General features: G+C 40.4%; 1 protein-coding gene across 3 annotated transcripts in view; it reads left to right on the forward strand.

The window, feature by feature from the left end:
• The first annotated feature begins 9,165 nt into the window (after positions 1 to 9,165).
• syne1b (spectrin repeat containing, nuclear envelope 1b) overlaps positions 9,166 to 23,845 on the forward strand; it is a 73,072-nt gene continuing 58,392 nt past the window's right edge. The window contains exons 1-27 of one of the 3 annotated variants that reach the window (XM_070920886.1): positions 9,166 to 9,241; positions 10,385 to 10,446; positions 13,078 to 13,173; positions 14,486 to 14,569; positions 14,929 to 14,949; positions 15,524 to 15,616; positions 15,922 to 16,100; positions 16,197 to 16,393; positions 17,094 to 17,203; positions 17,577 to 17,627; positions 18,107 to 18,214; positions 18,328 to 18,465; positions 18,935 to 19,099; positions 19,235 to 19,347; positions 19,531 to 19,699; positions 19,799 to 19,895; positions 20,033 to 20,053; positions 20,393 to 20,595; positions 20,787 to 20,951; positions 21,071 to 21,223; positions 21,324 to 21,467; positions 21,705 to 21,872; positions 22,041 to 22,199; positions 22,285 to 22,449; positions 22,748 to 22,882; positions 23,085 to 23,243; positions 23,552 to 23,760. In XM_070920886.1, the coding sequence (XP_070776987.1) occupies positions 9,166 to 9,241; positions 10,385 to 10,446; positions 13,078 to 13,173; positions 14,486 to 14,569; positions 14,929 to 14,949; positions 15,524 to 15,616; positions 15,922 to 16,100; positions 16,197 to 16,393; positions 17,094 to 17,203; positions 17,577 to 17,627; positions 18,107 to 18,214; positions 18,328 to 18,465; positions 18,935 to 19,099; positions 19,235 to 19,347; positions 19,531 to 19,699; positions 19,799 to 19,895; positions 20,033 to 20,053; positions 20,393 to 20,595; positions 20,787 to 20,951; positions 21,071 to 21,223; positions 21,324 to 21,467; positions 21,705 to 21,872; positions 22,041 to 22,199; positions 22,285 to 22,449; positions 22,748 to 22,882; positions 23,085 to 23,243; positions 23,552 to 23,760 (3,440 nt within the window). Of the gene's footprint in view, positions 9,242 to 10,384; positions 10,447 to 13,077; positions 13,174 to 14,485; positions 14,570 to 14,928; positions 14,950 to 15,523; positions 15,617 to 15,921; positions 16,101 to 16,196; positions 16,394 to 17,093; positions 17,204 to 17,576; positions 17,628 to 17,771; positions 17,805 to 18,106; positions 18,215 to 18,327; positions 18,466 to 18,934; positions 19,100 to 19,234; positions 19,348 to 19,530; positions 19,700 to 19,798; positions 19,896 to 20,032; positions 20,054 to 20,392; positions 20,596 to 20,786; positions 20,952 to 21,070; positions 21,224 to 21,323; positions 21,468 to 21,704; positions 21,873 to 22,040; positions 22,200 to 22,284; positions 22,450 to 22,747; positions 22,883 to 23,084; positions 23,244 to 23,551; positions 23,761 to 23,845 lie in introns of all 3 variants that reach the window. The other 2 variants (XM_070920888.1, XM_070920887.1) reach the window with 2 other exon arrangements.

Raw genomic sequence — 23,845 nt, forward strand, 5'->3', positions numbered from 1 at the left:
TTGGTATGGCGGAAACTTTGCTGTCATGCTTCCTTCCCTCTCTGGCTTTAAAATTAGCAAGTGCATTGCTTATCTGAGTGGGACATAACACTGGGAAACAGGGTTGTTTCCTTTTGCATCATTTCCTTTGGATCAATACTTCTCGGCAATGGCTTTATTGGCTTAAGTTGTATGTGTGTTTCTTGTGTTCTCTCTTGCAACTACAAAACATATTTTTTAAGAAATCAAAACCATTAAAAAATACAACCTTACTTTCAAGTGACATGACAAGGTTCTGGATAAGCTAAACCATGAAAATCTAACCATCCACAAGAGCTTCTGCAGGCTATCAAGCTCTCAGTCTCTATGGGGATTTCCTTCAATTGTTGTACTGTTCCCATTTCACCTCAGTCCTCCGAGTCCTCAGGCTGACCACAAACCAGCCTTCTGCAGCTCAACAGCTGATGTAATATACAACTATATATCTTTGTACATTTCATCAGACTGCAATAAAGCAGGGTCTTTATTAGGTATAAGCACTTTTCTTGGATTGAACTTTCTTCAAATTCCTCAAACAAAAATGGTTTAACATGAGGAATATTGTCTGGAAATTCATGTCACAAAGATGTCCTGCAGGTGGCGCTGAAGTACTTAAAATGAAGACTAATTTGAGGAACTGCAGCATTGAGCACCTCACCACATATGATCTACATGATACAATAGACCCCAGAAACATCATACATGAAATATATAAATTCAGCTGCAGGCTTATAAGGGTTGCATTTGAGTTAGGTTATTGCAGTTTTATTTATTTAAATGTAGGGTAACAGATTTAAAACTGAAACTGAATCACACAGGAGTTTTAAACCGAAAGTTTTGTTTAAAATTAGCAAGGAAGTCAAATTAGTTTTCAGTAGCACTTCTTAGTTTTACATAATAACTTGAAACGTATTCAGTTCCATGTCCTTTGGTACATTATGTGCTTTTTTGTTTTAATTAATTACACAATCTTGACTATGAAGAGAGAGCCACCAGCTGGTATGTAGAGGCCCCTCAGCTTTTAGACAGGAACAGAGAACATGATGATCTCATGTGATGATCTTATAGAATATGATGCATTGCTGTAGATTAAACTGCCCAACAGTAATTGAAGTAGTAAAATAAAAATGCAACATACACATTAATGCAGCAGTAATATTAATAATAAAACATCATATATAATAGTAAAACTCTAACAGGGACTAATTTTCTGTATAGAGAGTATTTTTACTTTAGATACTTGCCTATAATACTTACATATTTTTACTTAAGTAAGGTTTTGAACGCAGGACTTTTCACAGTGTGTACATTAGCACTTTTACTTAAGTAAAGGATCTGAATACTTCTTCCACCACTTGTAACAGCTTATAAAGCCTATATTGAGGGTACATTATTAGAAAGTGGTACCTTTCTCTTCTATTAGCATCCTGTAATGATTTTATTTAAGGATATTGCTGCACGTAATATCACAAACTATTGCACACTGTCTGTAAACTCACTGTGAAGTGCCACAAACAAACATAGGGACACACACACACACACACACACACACACACACAGATACACGGAATTCCTCTATGTCCATCCAGATAATGAACCCCTTTGTCCCAAAAAATTAGGGGGACAGGAACTAGACCACACATATCCGACCCCTCCTCCTCCAGTTTGTGCGGTTTGCTGGCAGCAGCGTCCCTCACGAAACTTCACGGCGGCTGCTTCGCCGCACGTCACCATGTTTCAGTTTCACGGTTACCTTGGCAACAAGGCAACACAGACACTTCCTCTGCAAAGTTATCATGCTCTGAAGTCCTGAAAGTGGTAAGGTGACATGCCAGCTGCAACTTTGAGATTTCATTGATACCGTTATGTTTGCTTGTTGGTTGTCAGGGACGTGTTTACATAAGTGTTAACTTTTTTTGTGTATTTTTGTGAGCGTTGACGCTTTTAAGCTAGTTCTTCTTTGGGGTTTGTGGTATTTTAGTAACTTCCTGTCGTGTTAAACTGGCGCTAATACTAATACTCCCTCCCTCCACACCGTTCAAATAGCTATACAGCTTTCCAACTTTGTTTGTTAAATAACTTTGTGATAATACAGCTAATACGTGCACAACGAGCATACATGTAATGGAGACAAAGGTTTGTGCCGAACTAGCTAACGTCGACACTTTTTGGGGCTAATTAAGAAATGTTCTCACTCTCAATTTTACTTCCTTAAAGTGCTAATTTAATGTGTTTATAAGTTTGCAGTATGTGCCAAGAAGTAATACAGTTTCATCTTTATTTTAACACACTTTTATATAGTGACACTTGTCACTATCCATTTTACTTGTATATAATGTTTAGTTGTTGTCCAGCTACTAATAGCTTTGTGCTTATGTTTGCTTATCTGTGTTATCTTTTTGTAGCTGTATGTCTATATGTATATTTGTGTCTTCCTGTAAACTTCCTTTTGGCACTTATTGAGAGCTGATGACCAACCAAATAAAGTTAACCCGATAAAGTTGACAGTCTGTAAAATGTATATTTCTTTCATGTTAGCAATTAATTGATTGATTGGCACCTTTATTTATACAGGAAAGGTGCCAATGTATAGTCTTAAGTAGTGTTATTTGTTAGAGTCATGACAGTATGACTGTGAGCCAGCATGCACAATACCAGGACCCTGAAGCAGTTGAATGGAATTCAGCCATCGTTAATTTTATTATATACACCTGTGCTTTTCCTACTGTAACATCTCAAAATGTCTTCTGTGAAAAGGCTTATTAAATGTCCACACAGCCTCTTCCGTCACCATGTATATTTTTTCCCAGGTAGCACAAAACTGTGACATCTTGTGACAAAACTACAAAAAGACATATGACTTTTATTTATACATGGGAAACTCACTGAAAGCATACAAATATAAATGAAAACAATCACATGTAGAAGGTGGTAATCTTTCATGATTGAGGTAAACTGTGAGAAACTTTCTAAGGTACAAAGTAACTAAAAGTTCTCTGCGGTGGTCTTAATATAAGCATTCTACATGAACATGTACTTATGAACAAGAAAATAAGTTAAACAGTTTATAAACAATGAGCAAAACAGTGTAATAAAATAATTGCTTGACAATAGGTGTGGCCTCCGTTGAAACCCTTGTAAAACAACTTCTGTACTTCTCTTTTGCAGGCAATGAATGGAAGAAGTGCTTCTATTGGAGAGTAAACCTGCTTGTCCCTGCATGAAACCTGAGATTCAATTGGACCTGGTCCTGCAGTGCAATTAGAGAGCGAGAGAGAGAGGAGGAGAGGGAGGGAGGGGCAGAGGGGATGTCCCACTCAGGACAGTTGTGAAGGATCTTCTGCTCTCAGCATCGGTGACCCACCTTGTCTTACAGCTGCGGCGAGAAGACATGGCCTCTCCAAGGCACTTCGGTCGGCCGTCTGTGGACATCGCTAATGTGATGCAAAAGCTGCAGGGTAAGTGTCATTCCTTTGCTCAGCTGGGTTACGGACAAAACATTCTCTCCTCCTGCGCTGCTGCACAGTAATATTGTGCTGATTCAATGTCTGGGCTGTGCGCCCATCTGAAGTTTGCCAGCTTTTGCAAGGCAGGATGCTCACACACATATGCTTACACACACACACACGCTTTCTCACATAGGAGCATATAGGGATACATTTAGAAAAGGTATCATTGTAAACTCTTTCCCTTATTGCTTGATTATGATAATGGAATATCCTTCTAGTTAAGGGGCCGTCTGTTCCTTGTGTAGCTCATTTTTCTTGTCTCGCTGCATTATGTGTTGCTGGAAAAGACTGTAAGTAAAGTAAAATGCACAAAAAAAAGTTACAGTCCTGCATTGCGTAACTGGCTTGTCCTCAAGCACTTGTATCCTTTGAAAGCGTAATAGAATCGCACATTTGGGTAATTTGATTTAATGTGCGCATGGTCTCTTTTGTCACCAGGTTTATTTTTTCCAATAGCACATAATCTTATTTGCAATAACAAGAAAATTAATGTTCATTCTTGTGATAGCTTGTGACCTACAAAAAGACATGCTGCATTGTTTGGTGGCCTAGATAGGGTAATTAAGAAGTTATTTAGAGAAACATTGCATTTTATTGAGTGGATATTGTGAAACCCCCGACATGGATCAGAGCTCCGCTTTGATCACTTTGTCTTCACATCTTTCGATCAGATTTTCTGTCGAGATTAGGAAGCCAAATTTGTTGCAAAGAGGCCAGGGATCATCAGGAACATTTAATCTGGTCTGAGTTTTGACATGGGATACTGAGTCACAACAACTGTGGCTTCATGAATGCTCAGACAATCCACTGAATAAGACTAAAACCTGACACCCTTTCTGCCCTTGGTAAGAGAATAGATCGATAGCGGGAGTCTCTTTTTGTTGGTGTCCCCCTTTTGTTGCAAGGGCATGAGGCCACTACCATCACTACACAAGTGTGGTCGATTGTGGCATCCGCTTCAGCTCAGTTTAGATGTATCTCTGAATGTACAGTATACCAGGAAATTTTACATGTTATGGCTTGTTACCATAGCAACTGTTACACATTTGCCTGTGGTTGTGCCAATGCTGCCAGTTCCTGCTCGAGACACTTGGTTTCCTGTGCACTGCACAGCTATTTCCATTCACTTGCTATCAATATATATTTAAGCACAACAATGGTAAAATGTATCATGACAAAGAACACCTGCCATTTGGACATTTTGAATCCTTCATACTGGCTCAGACATGCCCTGACATGAAGACATATATAAGCTGACTCAAAGTGAATTAAAGCCTGTTTAAGTCTCTTTAAGTAGATATTTATTTATTCTAGACACAAACTCATTTTAGCTGCTGCTGGGACAAGTTGTTATAATTCAATATCAATTTATAAGATGATAAGAGAAACACAAACAAATATAATTGCTAAATGTATCTTTCTGACAATTTTACAAAATCAGAAAAATCAGGTACTTAATGCTGTGTGGGGGAAGTTCCACTGAACTCTGCCCAAATGACATAATCAGCAATGCAAAGTGCCAGACAACTGTTGCGTGTTTCATGTCAGGAAGTAGAGTATGGTGTCAGGTCACATCTGGAAGACATTATTGTGCCAGTGGTTTTATGTACTCTGTAGATGGCGAGCAGCAAGGTAGTCTGGGCTTCTTTCGCTCGTAATCAAACGCAGCTTCCTGTCATTAAAGGCATCCTGCAGAGAGGACTTCTTCAGACTCACTTTGACTGGATGAGTTATTGACACCAGCAAATCTGTAGTCTTGTGAATACACACTGATTATCTTGCTAGTGGTGAATGTAGTAGTCTACAACGTGTATTAAAACAGATTTGTGAAGAAACCTCCTAAACTTATGATCAACCAATCTAAGGGAACATACTTGTTTCAACTTGTTGCTGTCATCATGCTATAGTTATATTTGCTTGTTTGATTTCAGTGCTATAAGACCAAAGTGTAGCTACACCTTGCGGCCTTAAATGCCATCAGGGTACACTTGATGTCGGTGCATGACAAGCGTGTTGCTCTCATTATGCCTGGGCGCTTGTGGGTTTCTTGTGGGTTTCACTTTAGTTGAGACTGTGTGTCAAACAGGATATGAAGAAACACAACTGGTGGTGAAGTGTTTGCGATGACGTCTCATAGTGTGATGAAACCCCTCCCTGGCCACACACTGACAGATATGAGCCTATTAATCTTGATGATAATTTTTTCTCATTTTCCCAGTAAATGTGAATTGTTATGTAGTTTTTAGCGTCTTTGCTTTCTGCGATAAGTAATGAAGAGAAGCAAAATCAAACAACAAATTATTTACTCAATTAATTGATAAAATAGTGAAAAATGCCCTTCACAATTCTTCTGCATCCAAGGTGACGTCTTCAGATGTTTTGTTTTGCCGGACCAACAGTCCAAAACCCAGAGATATTCAGTTTAAAATTATATAAAAATTGAGCCACATTCGATTAACTGGAATCAGTGAATGCTTGGCATTTATGGTGGAAGAACGACTTAACAACCAATCGATTAATTGACTATCTGTTTCAGCTGTAAAACGCCTCGCTGCTCTGCACATGCAGACAGCAACACAAGATTGCAGCTTTGCTGTAAAAGATCACAAGCTGAAACATTGAGAAGCACTGTGGTAGAGCCCATTGTTAGAAATCTGTTTTCACCCCATAGGGGTGGAGTAGTTACATCACAGTTGGAGTAAAAGCAAGTAGAAGAAAGACAAGGGTGCATGTTGTCAGCTGTAAGAGATGCTTCTACTCTACAGTGTCAGTAACAGCTGCCAGGAACAGACAGATATGATCTCATGAACAGAGAGCCTAATTCCCTCTCCACACTAAGCCAAGCTGTCCCAGACTGTTTTGAATACTTATTATTGCAAAGGGGAGTGATTTAAAACAAACCATATCTTATTTTTTTGGGATGCTGCTTTGTTATTATTTTTAATGAATATTAGATAACAGTATTGTCATGTTGTTTTGAAGACCAGGAAACCATTAAGCAAATATTATATCGTCAGTGCCAAGCATCTCAGAATGGACAGCTAAAGAATCATTTCTTGTCCTGCCTGATTGTTGTTGGCCTGTCGGAGCTAAAGTAGGGCTGCTCTCGACTAAATGGAACAACAACAGAGTGAGTGGGCTTTTACACTGCTCCCAGGTGACCAACACAGGCCAATGAAGCCAAGCACCTACAGAGCAGTATTGCCAAAGGTATCATCTGTCCTAAGATCACCTTAAGCACTCCATGAATTGCAGATGCTTTAGTGGTTTTGATGCTCTGCGTGGTGTTTGTTGCTGGGGCTATCCGCTTTTAATTGCCACTTAGCTACTAGTACCACATCAGGCTTAATTAAATCAGTTGACTAAGACATAATGACTCAATGATTGGGAGCTGTTTTACATAAGGATTTCATGCTTGTCAGCGTTAGTACATCCAGATCTGACCTACATACAGTACGTACATCTTATTACACATAAGTGAACCGTCTAACTGAGTTCAGGACTCTGGACAGCTCCTTAATAGCTAGTTGGGTTTGAGACTGAGCAGCTGGAATATCAGGAAAACCTCAAGTTATCATGTACAAGTACTTTTGTTCATTTTCATGCCCTAAAAATGTTTTTAGGGGTCGAACTTACTTGTTTTCAAAGCTTTCAACCACTGGCCTTCCTCAGCGGATGGAGTTGCTCAGCTTCAGAAGCAAGGCAGTTGGACCTTGTGTTCTGAATTGCTTTGTCAAACTCCTTTTCCAAGGTCAAGAATGGAGCTCAAAACTTTACAGATTTTGGGCTGTTTTATTTTGGCTACGAGTACAGCTGCTTGTGTCCAGACAACATCAACATTTGAGAACTTTGGTTTATTTTGTTATGTGAAAAACTGTGTTTTGTGGAGAAACAGGTTGATTTACCTCGAAGTAAGGTATCAAAAAGCATATTGTTTTGGTATCAGGAGCAAAATGCAGTTGTTGGCACTAGTAATGAAACATTTCAGATCATATCTAGCCCTAGTTGCGACAGTGGAAGCAAAAACACACGACTTCCTTTGCAGCCGAGGCTTTTTCCTGGGTTGGACCCTTCTGGCATTGGGTGTTTAGAATAGCAAAAGTAAAAGCTTTAGTTATAAGAATATAAACTGACGTACTATTCAAAACATAGAAAGATGTAATTACAAGGTTAATGTTTTTATTTTTAATTCATCCTCATTGACAGACCAGTTTGAGTACCTAACCTCTTTTTTTGTTTGGGACTGAGGGAGTCATAAATGACTGTGAACATTAATTGTAGTATTTCTGAAAGCTCATTGTTCTCAGTGCACACAGCTGTCAACATCTTATTAATGCTGCTACTTCTAGCCTTTTGCTGTTTGGACGTAAAAGGGAAAAAAAATCCATTTTCACCCAAATAGCTTTTCTGGGCCAGTTCCACCAGCAGTCTATAGAGCAGTAATAATAGAATCACAGGCTCAGGACTATTTTTAGTATATCAGAAAAGCTTTTAGCATGCCGGTGGTCTTGAAAGAATAAAGGGATTTTTCTGCAGGAGATGATAAGCTATGAAGTACCACACTTATTCACTATTGTGTGTTAGAAATCAGAAGAGGGGAATGGTTGTCCAATAGAAAAACAGACTGGTCAAAGCTGAAGTGGTGGTGCCAGGCCTTACAGGACAAAAATGGTTATGCCTAAGAGCTTTTACATGATACTGTGTGTGCAGTGGGAATCCCGGGGTGGGTGTGTCTTCTTTGTCATCACAATAGCATTGACGCTGAGAGAGAGAGAGAGAGCAGGTGGTAGATGTCATTCACCAGCCTCAGGATTAATTATTTAGATTTGTTGCACCATGGTGAGCTTGGTGCAGCAGTCTTTTAATTTTATTCTGGTCTATTCAATAAGTGGGTCCATGGGGACTTCATTTGATTTTATGGCCAAAAAAGAAAAAATAAATACATAAAATTAACAAATTTTAAAGGAAGATTTTACATTTGTTTCATCATCGTCTTGGACGTCTCATAGAAGATTAGACAAATCTTATTGGCAAACACAGACCCACACACACACACACACACACACACACACACACACACACACACACACACACACACTCACTCACTCACATACACATAAATCGGGATAATGCAGCCAAACCTGTGACATCACCGCCTCCTACATGCTGATTGGTGGAGCCATGCTTCTAGCTGATCTCTCTCCAGCCTCAGACGGTACGATGATACAGCGAGGCAGTGCAGCGGGGGCTGTGCACATCCACACAGGCATGGCTCCTCTGGATGGGAAAAACACAGGAAGATGGAAGGATGGGATTGTAAATGACCCTTTCTGTTAGAGGTTTCTCCTCTGCCGCCTGTGTGTGCGTGCGTGTGTGTCTGTGTGTGTGTCAGTGTGTCTGTGTGTGAGAGTGTCAGGGAGGAGGGGACGTTTTCATCACAGCCTCCAGCAGCTTTTGCTTTCACCGGGGAAACCAGGCAGCCAGATCTGTTTTGCTTCCTGCTGGAAAGAAAAGGAAAAGGACAGCTGTGTGTTTTTGTGCCAGTTTTTTCCACTGTGGATCTTATTTTCACACATACATATATGTACCGTGGAACTCATGAAAGGCAGAGGGAGAGAGCCGGAGAGTGGGGTGTAGAATGGCTCACTATAAGGATGTATCTGTCAGGAAGACTTCTTTAAATCTGGTGACTGGATTTTTTCAGTATCTGCGTGGTAAGTAGGGCAGCAGCAACCTTCATCTCTCATCTGTGTGCACATACGCAGCTAATCTGGGATATAACTGTGAAAATAACATATGCTAATGGTTTGTGGGTGAATCCCTGCTACATGAACTAGTTTACAGTATAATGTTGCACAAACACAGCTGTACGTGTTCTGCATCTGTGTGTGTTCGTGTGTATATGTGGATCTGTATGTGCATGCTATGCTTCAGTGGGCATCCCCTGTGCATCAGTGATGAAGCATTTGCCTGTAGGTTAACATCATGGCTTTGCTCCCTGTATAGTGTTCGCATTGCTTCCTTAAACACGTGACCACTGTCTATATCTCTAAGGGTGGATGTTTAAAAATGGCCACTCTGTGCAGCACTAGCCTACCGGCATGCATGACAGGGTGTTAATAATCAGTCCTCGACACAACATCAACAGCACCACTATGGCAAAGAAATCAGTTGTTTTGTTATACGTGATGCATAATTCATGAAGCATTGTGGCTGAATATATTAATAGACCACAAAAGAGGCAGGGGGTGACCTAAACAATCACGCATATTACTGAACACAGAGGTGGCTCGTGAGATGTGTTGGCAGAAATTTTCTCTCCAGTCATTCTCTAATCTCCTCATTTGACCTGTTTCTGAGAGCACTTCTAAGGAGCGTCTATTATACTAGCACTGGCAAGCTTGTGTTATTCACATTGCACACATCTAACCATGGCAGAAGTCGTACTTCGTAACATGCTTGGTGCAGGGCTGCTGTAATGATACTCGAAATCCCACAACCAGTGTAAAATCATGTAGTATGAGGTTGGATGAAGTAGGATTCTGGTTGAGGGAGTCCTATAAAGGCTGTAACTGACAAAAGTTATAACTAGGGATTAATATTTTATGTGTTTTATGTTTCTGCGGTAGCTATAAACTCGACCGTGTCCCGATCTAGAATCAATTAACAGCCACTTTGCAGGAACAAATCTGTATCATCAAGTCCTATTGTGTGTATTCTCCCCATTTGGTTGTATGTCCTCTACTAATATCACCAGCTCAACTTGTCTCAAGTATGGGGCTTAGGCTCAAAGTCAACCGTGAGATCATGTGGCGTCTTTCATGTATTAACATGCCTTTTGTACCTTTCATTTTCAGATGAGCAAGAGGCAGTGCAGAAGAGAACCTTCACAAAATGGATCAATTCTCATTTAGCAAAGGTACGTGTGAATTTCCATCCACGCCATCCACTGCTTACACACTACATGGCTATCATAAATCACCTGACCGGGGCTGGAGATTGTAGGAGTTTACAAGCTCATCAGGCTCATGAAACAAATTGTCAAAGTAATTACATCACAAGTAAGTTGGAAGCTGTGCTATGTTTGACCTTTTTCATCAGAGAGACTCGAGATGTTTTATTGCTTGTCATGATTATGTAGCTTCTCTTTGGTCAGGGGTGTTTCAGGCTACTGACCCGTCACGCCTGGGGAGGGAACTGACTGCAAGACGAGCTTTGCCATGCAACAATAATGGCCCCTAATAACGCTGCACAAGATAATTGAATTGATCCAGTTAACTGTAAATAATGACATAATTTACCTCGTTTCTTAAGCATTTAAAATCAGCACCTGTTTAATGGAACAGGGTTTGTTTATTTTATTTAATGATGGGGAAGGAACGCACCCTCAGTATAGTACACCTGTTCTTCTGTTCTGTTTTCATGAGGGGAAAACTGTTGAAAAGGTCATGCTGCTTGTTGCTTTGCTGGAAAGACGACACAGACATGACAGAGCTCAGAGACATTTTTGCAGTGCAGAACTGTACTGTGCTGTTCTGCTTTAAAGAAGCTCACTAGGGGCACTTATACTTGGATGAGCTTCTGTACCACTAGTGGAGTGTGTTTATGTGGACATATGGGAGGTATAATGGAACTATTCAGAAACTGGTGTGTGGGTTATGTATTTGTTGTGTATTAGGTGTCTGCGTGTGTCTGCTGTGTATGAGTGCGCGTGGGTGTTTTGTTATTCATGTGAGTGTGTGTATTTGTGGACATGGTTGGAAGGGACAGTGATGAGGTGTGCAGATGGAGAGCACGAGGGTGAGGACAGTTCCCTGCAGGCAGTCGTCTGTCTCTAAGGTTCATGCATGTAAATTACAAGTGCCCAACAATAACACATGCTCACATGCTGTATTATGTCCCACTGTGACCTTGAAATAACAAACTATATTAGATTATGCACACTGAAATTAAAGTGAACTTTAGGACTATAAAATATCAGAAATTTATCATTTCCTGAAGAACTGTTGGGAATTCAGAATAAGTACTGAGTGATCTCTTTGTGATGACACAGCAAAGTGTTCAACAGGGTTTAAGTCTGGAACCTGGCAAAGAGATTCAGTTTAGAGGGTCTTTTGTCTGCCCACATTAGTTCAAAGCGTGGCTTCTAAAACTTTAGAAGAATCTCAGTTATGTGGTGGGCCAACGCAGAGAGGCTCTGTTGGTCTATTCTTCATTATTCATGCACTGCGCTCAAGCTCACTCACTGTGCATACCAATAGGACTAATGTACCATAAGCCACATCATGAAAGAGCTCTCAAACTGTCATATTTACACTGCAGACAGCTTCTGCATGAGCGAGATTGCCTTGTTTTACAGGATAATTTACAGAGATGTGACTTTTCTTGTCAGTGCACAAAATGTTTCCTGGAATAAGTTGCAATAGTTTTGTGTGTGTGAACAAATGAAGAGTCTTGGCCTGAATGGAATCTCCTTTTTATGGGTGAAAGTGTGTATTATCTAAGTTTGAACTTCCTCCAGTTGTCACACTTTCCCTTCAGCCTTTGTGTCCATTTCCTCAGATATTGTATTGCTAAGCACCTTTCCAGTTATTTTAACAGTTTTTTCCACTATTAGGAGGTCTCATGTGACTCTGTTGCTCAGTAAATTCATTTTCCAGGGTGGTAATGATTTACAAATTACAGAAGCTATTTTTACCTGATTGTGGATATTAGATTGGACATAGATAGATCGGAAACTTAGTTACTATGTTTTGTTTTAATCTGACTAGTAGTAATAGAATAGTTATGGATTCTTATAGTGAAACAGTATATTTGACAACTAATAATTACTGAATATTAGTACTTGAATAGAGATGCTGGCACAAAAACATGACGCATCTTCTACAGTACTTTTCTGACAGAAAGAAGAGAAGTGTACATGTACAGAATAACAGGACAGACGCTTGCCTCTTCACACTGCTTTGCCCCAAATAGGCAGCCAACTGCATCCTGTCATGGAGTATGTTGAGTTGTGAAATGGCCTGTATATGATGCCAAATACAGAATTCCCGTGGTGAGCTTTCCTTTTAATTAAAGCTTCACTCTGCCGAATGAATACACATCTGTTTCATTTACTTGCACAGTAATGCTTGTGTAACACAGTAGGTTATAACGCTGTCATTCATCTTGTAGATTGTACAGATCTGTAAACGTGTGGATATGATATCAGGAGACAGTACCCAATTAGGGTTAAATGAGTACTATCGCCTCAGGACTGGGCACCAAGCCACTGCTGAGGAAAAGGCACCATCTTTTCAGCTGCAGGGAAGCTCTGTGGTTGTTGCTAACAAGCCTGTTTCTCACAAACAGCATTTGGTTTCTCCTCAGCCCTGCTAATGGGTCAGAATACCAATATCCTTTCACACTACAGAATTAACAATGCAACATTACTGGTTCTATAAATGTATTGTGTATGTATAAATGTATGATTAATTTCTAATTACAACAAGTTTCATTCCTTGTAATGATTAGTTTCTGTGCTGATAAAGCTGTGTTTTCTGTCTTCCAGTATAAACCACCACTAGAGGTTAACGACCTTTTTGAGGACATCAAAGATGGGGTAAAGCTCTTGGCTTTGTTGGAGGTGCTGTCTGGCCAAAGACTAGTAAGTAGTACTTATACATCTTTTTTTGCACAGGATTTAAACATGAAGGTCACATTGAGCCTGATTCATACCTTTAAGATGCTTGAAATATCTTTTATGCACAGTGATTTACAGTCTATTGATTTGAAGCGTGGATTTAGTAAAGGGGAAGAGCCACCCTGTATGATGTCCACTTGAAATAATGTAAATTAAGGCACGCTGTTTCACATTACAACAAGTTAACTTGTGTTGATTCCTTTTATTGTATAATCCCTCAAAATAAATTATTAATTCAACTTAAATGTTGACGTATATTCAGTCTATTGGAGGAAAATAATAAAATCCAAATGCATAAACAGCATCTTAAGATTATATTAATACTTACTCAACTTTTACAGTGACAACACAATTGAATCAGGATGCAACCAAAACCTAAATAGATATTATATATTCATTCTATCTTAAGCAATCACAAGTTTGGATAAAACTGTTTGGATGGCAACAAGCGTTGCATTAAGCATTAAGCGTTGGATTGCTGCGCAGCAATTGCTAATTTAGATCTGAGCCTCCCCACTGTGAGAAGCTGTTGGCTCATCTCTCTGTTTTTCCATCTCTCTCTCTCTCCATGACACACACACACACACACACACACACACACACACACACACACCATTCTATACTTGTGAGGACCCTCATTGACATAATGCATTCCCTAGCCTTCACCCTAACCTATACCATTACAACTAAATGCTTAACCCAAACCCAGTAGTTTAAAACTGAAATTGGTCCTCACAAAGATAGCGGTACAAGCCCACACACACCTATATCGTCCCCGACTCTGATAGGGATTTATTAATCAGAACTATCTTGAAACATACTGCCATGTCAGTTGCAAAGCTGTTACTTGGCAAATGAGTCAGTTGCATGTCATGGTGAACACTACCGGATGCTTTCAATTACTGCTTTCAGGAGTGCACCCCTGCTGGTTTATAGCAGCTAAAAATCTAACATAGACAGATCTCATTGAAGCCGGTTCTAACTCATGTTTTAGAGCACTCTCAAAGCAGCTTTGGCACTCACCAGTTAATTTATGTAAGAAAAATAATGTGATAATACTCCCAGGCCACTTTCACACTCTTACTGTGCAACTAGTGGCAAACATAACCAACCAAAGTGAGTGGGTTGGTACAGTAGACAAAATGACCATCTGCAGTTCATTTCATACCATGTTTCAAATCAGCAAATGGTGGAATGAAGCACAATATCTTCAGCTTTGTGTGATATGGCTTTCTCGGCTAGCTCGATTTTTACTCTCTGTCCGCTCTGTCTAAAGCCCCGTGAGCAAGGCCGCCAGCTGAAGAGGATCCACTGGGTTTCCAACATCGGCACTGCGCTCAAATTCCTCGAAGGCAGGAAGGTAAGCATTCAGTCATAACAGCGGGTTCACCTTTTTAAACGTTTTGAAGTGTTTTTTTCCCCACAACTAAATATCATACTAGAAAGAAAACAGTGGCATTTCTCAAAGAAGTCTAAGGTATGATTAAGAACTCATGAGAGAAGCTGTTGATTAGATATTTGATAGTGCACATAAGGTGTCTCTGTCTGTACAACATGCACTATGTTCAGAGAAGCAGCAGTAGAAACAGGACTTCATGATTACATAAGCCATCTCTAAATCCCTTGGCTCTATGAAGCCTGTGTCCCACTTTCATCTGGGTTCCCTGAGGACTGAGACTTACATTGTTGTGATCTCTCTCCCATCATATGTGCCTTCAGTCTGTGTATCGAGGATCTCCGGTCAGTCGCCATTAAACGCCCTGTGTGATCATATACTGTATGCATTCTTTTCATTTGATGCACGATGTGTACTAAGCAACGCTTGGATACAGCCATTCTGTTTCTATAAATGTAGTCATTACGCTTCTCTACTGACATGCATTTTGATGCCTTTTGACTAGAACACTGTCTGGCTCCCTACAATTCTGAGCTGCTCAAATGTAGAGATGTAAACATGGCAAATTGTGGCAGTTCTCCAATGCAAGGTTTGCAGTGCTGTGGTACCTCTGCTGTTCCTTTAATGCCTAGTTGGACACAGCTGTCTTCTCTTTTCTTTTTTTCCTTCTGGTTCACTTTTCAGTGTGGCTGTTTCTGCCTGCCTGGTTTGGCTGTAGTACAATACCTACCTGCATCAAAGAGTTGACTTTGATGACTTTGGCTCAAATAAAAGCTTGCAATATTCTTTTGAACAGAATGACAGAATGAAACTCAATGGGCTGCTGTGGGTGAAAATGACCCCCAAAAAAAATCACTTCCATACTGTCTGCGTGTGACTTATTTTCCCAAATAATCATCTGCTTGGCTTTTGTTTCAGATCAAACTTGTTAACATTCATGCCACTGACATCGCAGATGGACGACCATCAATTGTCCTTGGGTTGATATGGACCATTATCCTCTACTTCCAGGTAATACCTCTCTAAATCCTGAGAATTTAAAAACTGTCCTCACTCCAAGGTGAGTTGATGCCCTACAAATAAACTCTGAACTTCACAAACTCCTGCACCAAATGTTTTTTGGTCAACATTTTGATCCAATGTTGATGTTTTTCTTTTAGATTAGATAGACTGGATAGAGCACAGAGAGGACTGGATAGATTATGTCACAAAATGCAGAATCAGATGGATGCCAAGAAAAACTGCCATTTTCTTTTCATGTTGCTATGGTCACAATGCAGCCTCTTATTTTCCTGTTGTTCTTGTTCTTCATTTAGATTGAGGAGTTAACCAGCAACCTGCCAGCCCTCCAGGCCCTGTCCAATAGCAACTCGTCTGTGGATAGCATAGCCAGCTCTGAAACAGGAAGCCCTCCCATGAAGAGAAAGGTGGTTAACAAATTTAAGGGCAATGCCAAGAAGGCCCTGCTCAGATGGGTGCAGTGCACAGCAGCCAAGTATGTCACTTTCAAATGACCTTTTTCGCCAGACGTGACAATATGTTTATAGATATGGGTGTAGATAGTAAAGATGCTTACACCTGTGTTTTTCAGGCATCATGGAATTGAGGTGAAGGACTTTGGTCCCAGCTGGCGCGATGGTGTCGCATTCCAGTCAGTGGTGCACGCCATCAGGCCAGACCTGGTGGACATGGAGGTGGTGCGGAGGAGAAGCAACAGGGATAATTTGGAGGAAGCCTTTGCACTTGCGGAAAATGAGCTGGGTATTCCCCGTCTGCTGGATCCAGAAGGTGCCTTTAACCTGTCCTGCTGCTTACATTAAAGATTCCAGTGTGGCAGACTGTTCAGACAAGATTGCATTGAATATAATATATATAATATGGTTAAGTCTTTTGAAGTTTGCCAGTGCTTTAGACATAAAACCAGCAAATATTCAGTATTAATTAGATTGATTAATTCGTGTTATTCTGTCAATACATTCTGCATGAATTTTTGACAAAATGTGTGTGAAAAGATCAGTGAAACCCTCCACAGGATTAAGATTCTGTGTTTGCTTGTGGCACTGAGTTTTAGTCTGTTGAAGTGAAGCAGTCTGCAGTGGCTCTGCAGTCCTGTCTTCACTAGCAGAGTCGTGATGCTTTATTGCACAAAGAGCTGCACTGAAACGTTGCTGCTTTTACGGGAGCTTGACCCTAATTTCTAGAAACATCAGGTCAAGGATGGAGATGAAAGTAGACTTGTATAATTAGCTGTCAGGCCTGATAGTCCTCTTGAGGACACAAAATGCCTTTACTTTTAATGTCATATTGACTTAATACCAAATGTAATGGCTCATATCTGCCCTTTATTTCTGCAGGTATGAGATTTAAAATTAAATACTGACATGATTTTTGGAGGACTGAAAACCTTTTGCTGCCTGTGTTTAGATCAGCTAATTTTCAGTGTTAAGTTCCATCCAGCGCATCAGATAATGTTTGTGTTGCTCTGCAGATGTGGATGTAGACAAGCCAGATGAGAAATCCATCATGACATATGTGGCTCAGTTCCTCAAGCACTACCCGAACCCCCACCACTCTGAGACTGATGGACAGCAGGATGAGGTACTTTGTTTTACATTTATGGTACTATATATTAAGTGCATGTAAGGTAGTGATACATCAGGCAAAGATACCGTTGTGTCATAACAAAATACTGTGTTAGAATTTATGTTTAACTCCATGTGTATATATTGTTGCCATCCACATTTCCCATAATTGACCACATTCAGAGATCATAACAGTAAATCCTTGATGAAAACATGCTTTAACTGCTGCTTAGCTTAATTGTCGTAAGCCTGTGCCTACAATGTTTCATATTTGTCATTTTATCAGACGGAGCTCTCATCATCATAGCATGGACACAGTAGTAATGTAATCATCACAAGTTTTGTTTTCCATCATCAGACTCATTTTATTTCGTTTTGTGCACATTAAGCTGCTTCTTGGCTCAATTCCAACTTTTGCACTGTCAGTGCCAGTACTCCAGGTGAGAGTTCAGGTCACAGCGCTGCATGCTTTCTGTCAGGAGTGTATCTCATTTCCATCCTCTTTGCTTCTTTTTAATAATGCATCTAATGCATTTTGTGCTGTGTTTGCATCTCTTTGTGTGCCTTGCTGCTTTCCTGGATAGTTTGGTCCCCAAGATATAGAGCAAATGCTTGAGGTATGTTTCACTAAATTAACAGACTAAATCAGAGATTTGGAGAAGACGATAGTGTCCATAACGTCTTTCCTTCTACCATGACTTGTAGTACACATGGCTTTGTGTGAAATACTAGCAGGTCAAGTCTCTTTTTCTAGTCCTTAACTGTGTGTTTTTCTCTCTTTAATCTGAATTGATGGTATTTCTGGAATGTCAGTTTGTTGTGAGTTTCTTAACATATTGGCATGCTGATATATATAAAAAAAGGATTAAAATCCGTTTGTTCCTGTGACTCTAAAGTGCATGTTCCCTGATTGTGATAGAGAGAGGAGCGGAAGATGCTGAGAGAGCTGAAGGTGTTTTTAGATCAGCTGGAGAGAGATGTGCTGCGGGCCCAGGGATCAGAGGGAAACCTCACTGACAAATATCAGGTGAGTCAGGCCTGAAAAGACAAAGTGCATTGTTACATAACACTCTGCTTTGACAAAGACATTTATCAGCTCTTACCACATGTCTCTCCCATTTTGTTCCTTTTGTTTTGCAGGCATTTAAGAGCTTCCGTGTACAGTATGAAATGAAGAAAAAGCAGACAGATCCTCTGCTACAGCCGGTCCACAGAGACGGCAAGCTGTCAGTGGACCAAGCTCTGGTCAAACAGGCGTGGGACCGTGTGTCTGCCAGGGTAATTGTACTGCGCACTTCTGCACAACATGAATAATTTAGAACCAAGCCACAAAGACAACTGAATTAATTATCATAATTAATCACACCTAAGTTAAACAAAACCTGAGAATAAATAATAGATTGTCCGTTTGCTATTTGTCATTATGCTTTTCTTTGCCAGTTGAAAGTTATCATAATGAGAGAAACACAACTCAGCTCTCCTCTCTTCACTGGGTGCCAGTGAAAGTTCACTGGGGTGCAAGCGTTTGAATTAGAGTTTGTTCAGAGGGGAGGAGATGGGAACAGAGGAGGTTTTGTTCATTGGTCAGTGTGCTCCTCTGGCCATCCTCAGCTTGTCTAGACTGGCATAAAACGCTTTTGTAGCCCGATTGCTTGTGAACATGTGGAACTGTTTTGATCAGCATAGCCTCCTCTATGGTGGGATCTTGGTTTGGTAGAGTGGGTTTTTTAATGGATGTCAATTGCAGCTGCTGGACTGGCACATCCATCTGGACAAATCCCTGCCTGGTCCTCTGGGTGTGATTGGAGCCTGGCTTCACAGGGCAGAGATGGCTCTGAGAGAGGACATTCCCATCCAACATGCTCATGAAGAGACGGCCAATGTTCTTCACAGAAAACTAGAGCAGCATAAGGTAACACAGCGGACCTTTGAGTTTCAATGTATTTGGACCCCTACCATGCTATTGCCATGATCCTAATCGTTTTATACAGGTACAGTACACAGAAAAGCCAACTTTGACATTATTATATGTGATTACATTGTGCAGGAAGTATTAAAAAACTTGGAATCGCACAGGCAACCCTTCCAGCAGATCCACAGGGACCGATCAGTTAACGGGGTACCTGTCCCACCTGAGCAACTCCAAGATATGGCTGAACGGTAAGAAATAATTATTTATTGCCTTGTGAATTAATTCTGTCTAAAAATTGTGTTTAATTGAACATCAACATCAACTTGATGTTGGCCACTTCTGTTTTTAATTAAGTAAAACATTTTCTGCGATGCCTCTTGTAAAATCAAAGCAAAAATGGAACGTTTATTGAACATCTGTTTAATTTGCAGGTTCAATTTTGTGTCTACATCATCACATGCTCACTTGATTAAACTGGAATTCTGGGAAATTAAATATCGACTGATGGCATTTCTTATGTTGGCTGAGTCAAAGCTCAAGTCCTGGATCATTAAATATGGCAGACGGGATTCTGTTGAACTCCTGTTGCAAACCTACCTTGTAAGTTGAAATCATTGGTGTGGTAGTTGCAGTATTTGAATGGCACTGTGTCTATCAAACTGTTTAATCTATGTTTTCATGTTTTCCTGTCTATTCCAGACTTTTGTAGAAGGCCACAGGTTCTTTGAGCAGTATGAGATAATCTTCACAGCCCTGAAGCAAGCAGCAGAGGTTTATGTAAAGTCTGACAGTTCAAGTAAGACTCTTTTCTATTTATTTAATTTATTTGTTATATATATATATATATATATGTACATGAATATATATACATATACATATATACATTTGTCTGGGCTCATAGTAAACAGTCCTGTTATTGATTTTATGTTACAGGGTCTAAGACCTGTAACAAAGGTAAGTCCAAAAACAGTCTGACAATCTTTAAAACCTTAACTTTGCCTGTCTCCTGAGCCGTTTCCTTCTGTAAATGTGGGATTGCAGTTTTCTTTTCAAGCATACTTTTAACCCCCAAAACGAAAAAATCATAATATTGCGCTACGCATGAAAAAGTAACAATAATTGCATTAGTTGGAATGTTATTTTAGCATGATCTTTCTGAACTAACACACCGTAGCATCAGCCAAATGATCCGCAGACATAATCAAACTTTTGATTGAAAATTTTCTATATATGTACAGTTGATACCCATATTGTTTTAAACTAAAGTGAACTAATTTCATATTTTACTTTCAGTTGATGAAGCAGAAGGGGTAAGTAAATTCCTCAGTGATGCCACAGCTCAGTGGAAGAACCTGGCTTTGGAGGTGCGGAGTGTTCGCAGCATGCTGGAGGAGGTGATCTCTAACTGGGAGAAGTACAGTAGCACAGTGGCAGCTCTGCAGGCATGGCTAGAGGATGCTGAGCAGATGCTCAATCAGTCAGAGAATGCCAAACGTGTAAGTACAATCACAGATACTAGTAATGATGAACAGCATTATTTGTACAGCTTTTATTTGTGTTGCTAAGGTGTATGAGGAATGTTTTTTTAAATAGTCACAAAGCATTTGAGACTCTGATTGACTGGAGGGTGTGCTGTGCATCTACTGTACTGAATAGCTATGGTCTTTGTTTTCGTTTCTTCTTTTAGGATTTCTTCAGAAACCTCTCTCACTGGATGCAGCAACACATGGACATGAACGATGCTGGGAACTTCCTCATTGAGACCTGCGATGATACAGTCTCACGTGATCTGAAGCAGCAGCTTCTCCTTCTGAACGGGAGATGGAGGGAGCTGTTTGTCAAAGTCAAACATGTAAACACAGTGACCTTTTGAACAACTGTACTAAGAATGATACGTTCTGTCACATCAGCTTAAGTTTTCAAATAAGATAAAAATGATCCATTTACTGTCTTCCTCTGTTTCATTGGCAGTATGCAAGAGCAGACGAGGTGGATAAATTGAGGCAAGACTACCAAGATGGGATTAATACCTTGAAAATGTTCATGGATGCAACAAATGAGAAGATGACTGCTCCTGTCCAAGTATCTTTCCTGAACGTCAGAGCCTTTGTTCAAGATGTTGAGGTAAGCAGCTGATACACTCATCCTCTTTCTCAGGTTAGACTTTTCATCTCTCTTCTGTACAATGAAACATCATTATATTATCTATCGCAACTCCCTGTAGGAAATCAAGCACAAAGTGCCAGCTATGGAAGCCGCCTGTAAGGCAGCGAGCCGTACTGCTCAGCTGTTGACCAAAGACACTCCACAGGAGGAAGTTTCACAGATGATGGCTGTGATGGCCTCGGTCAAAGAGCAGCTGAGTAAGGTATGTACATGTCAGTGTTCAGTATGTCATACACTTATGTGTGCATGTGTGTATATATGTGTGTGTGTTCATTATGTGGGTTTTTCAAGGCTGACACTGTTGCCCAGTTTCTATGGAAGGTGCTCATTACTTATATTTTTGAGGAATCCATACTTATTTATTTGATGTCATTGATTTAAGATCAAAACAACATATCACCTGTGATTCACTTTAATCAACATACTGTCCTCCAATCAGGTAAGGGAGAGATGTTTGCCTCTGCTGAGGGAGTCCCAGTCTCTATTACCTCCACTGGAAGAAATGGAGAAGAACATCACAGGCTTCTACCAGGCTCTGGAGAAGGCCAGTCATCTGACCAGCACCACCGACTGCGAGGGACCAGTAGACTTTAAACAGAAATGCCAGGTAACTAATACAGTTTCAATGTGTAATATTTTATTGAATGACTTCTAGATAAGAAATCACATGAAATACTGATGATTGTCATTTTGTGGAGACATGTTAAAGACTGACAAGCATAGCCTCAAGATATACATATATGGCTAACACCCTGCTTGTCATTGAATGCTGCAGGAGCTGGCGACCTTCACACACAGCTGTAAGAAGTGTTTGACAGTGATAGAGAGAAATCACCAGACCATCCAGAAAATAATGAACAGCAGTAAAACCCTCCAGCACATGGATATGAGCCTCCTGCAGAAAAGAGTAGCAGACCTGCAGGCCTCCTCACAGGTACAGCAAACCTCAAGGCCTATTTCAATTCTATTCAGATTTAGAAATGTTTAAGCTTTTCAAAAATGACCGCTTGTGTGTTTAGGCCATGATTAAGGAATCTACAGAGTGGCGGAAGCATGTGGAGGCAAACAGCAGCCTCATGAAGAGGTTTGATGAGTCACGGGTAGAGCTGGAGAAGGTTCTTAAAATGGCACAGAACTGTCTGACAGAAAGAGGCAACCCAGAGGAGCTGCTCAAGAAACACACAGTAAGAAAACAGGCCTTGTGCAAGATTCAGGACAGTACAGTTAAACCATCATGGTTACTTTACAGTTTTCTTTTGTGTGAGTATGCTGAGGCACCTAAAACATCCTTGTTTCTAGGTTGACAATGCCAGACATAGCTGTGAGTACAGTGTAACTTAACAATGTATATTTAAATACCACAGTCAGTCCTGACACAGAATGGAACAATGCAATGTAAAAACAACGGGATAATATATATAATTAAAACAGAGAATAATGCATGTACATAAGACATGACCTGAGGTGTTGATTTTTTTGCAGGAGTTCTTTGGTCAGCTGGACCAGCGGGTCTTGAATGCGTTCCTCAAGGCTTGTGATGAGCTGACGGACATTTTGCCAGAGCTGGAGCAGCAGTCGCTACAGGAAACAGTCAGGAAGCTGCACAAACACTGGAAGGTTAGTGCTTTGAATAGTGTCATTTTACAAGTGCAAAATTATTTTTATTATTAATAATGTATAATACCCGTCTAAATATTTTAATTTTTTACTAATACAAATAAACCAAAATTTGTACTGCACTTCTCAACGCCAAAACGTTGCTTGAAACAAACGGCACAAATTGTTCTAAATCTGGCCTCGTTTATTTCTCCTTTCCCAGGATATTCAGACAGACGCCCCCTTTCACCTCCTGCATCTTAAAGTGGAGGTGGAGAGGAGCAAGCTGATGGTGTTGCTGCAGGAGTGTCAGGCGGAGGTGACCAGGGAGAACCGCCACCTGGCTAGCATGGGGAGCGAGAGGCTCATCAAGGAGCACAGGGTGAGCGCAGTGTGGCTGGCCGGTTTTCTGCATTGATTAACTCGGTGTGAAATAATTCAATGCAGATTCACTGCTGTGTACCAGCGTGGGAAGATTTCGATGAACTTGATCCAAAAGAACTGAAGCTCTTCCAGTGTCAACCAAATACTGTCCTCAACAGTGTTTTGTTGTCTTACATTCACATACATTTACATTTTTTTACTGTGTATGAAGCGCGAGCACATTTGCTTTTTGATTAACAGGAGTAAAATCCATGCTATCCTGTGTTCACTTCTAACAAGTCAATTATTGTGTTTTTTTTACTTTAGGCCTACTTTAGGGAAAAAGGCCCCCAGTCCATCTGTGAGAAAAGGCTGCAGCTGATGGAGGAACTTTGTCAAAAGCTCCCTGAGGGTGACTCTGTCCACCAGACCCTGGAAACAGCAAGAAAAGACTTCTCTGAGGTCCAAGAGGAAATCGAGAACACCCATCAGAAGCTAATGCAGCACCCAGATAAATGGAAAGAGTACAACACAAGGTACAATAACTACTTATTTTGGTGAAGTCCTCTTTGAATGCAGTCAAGGGGTTGCGGTGGTTACAGCGTACATTCATACAGCATA

The sequence above is a fragment of the Enoplosus armatus genome, chromosome 15, assembly GCF_043641665.1.
Source record: "Enoplosus armatus isolate fEnoArm2 chromosome 15, fEnoArm2.hap1, whole genome shotgun sequence".
Taxonomy (NCBI): Eukaryota; Metazoa; Chordata; class Actinopteri; order Centrarchiformes; family Enoplosidae; genus Enoplosus; species Enoplosus armatus.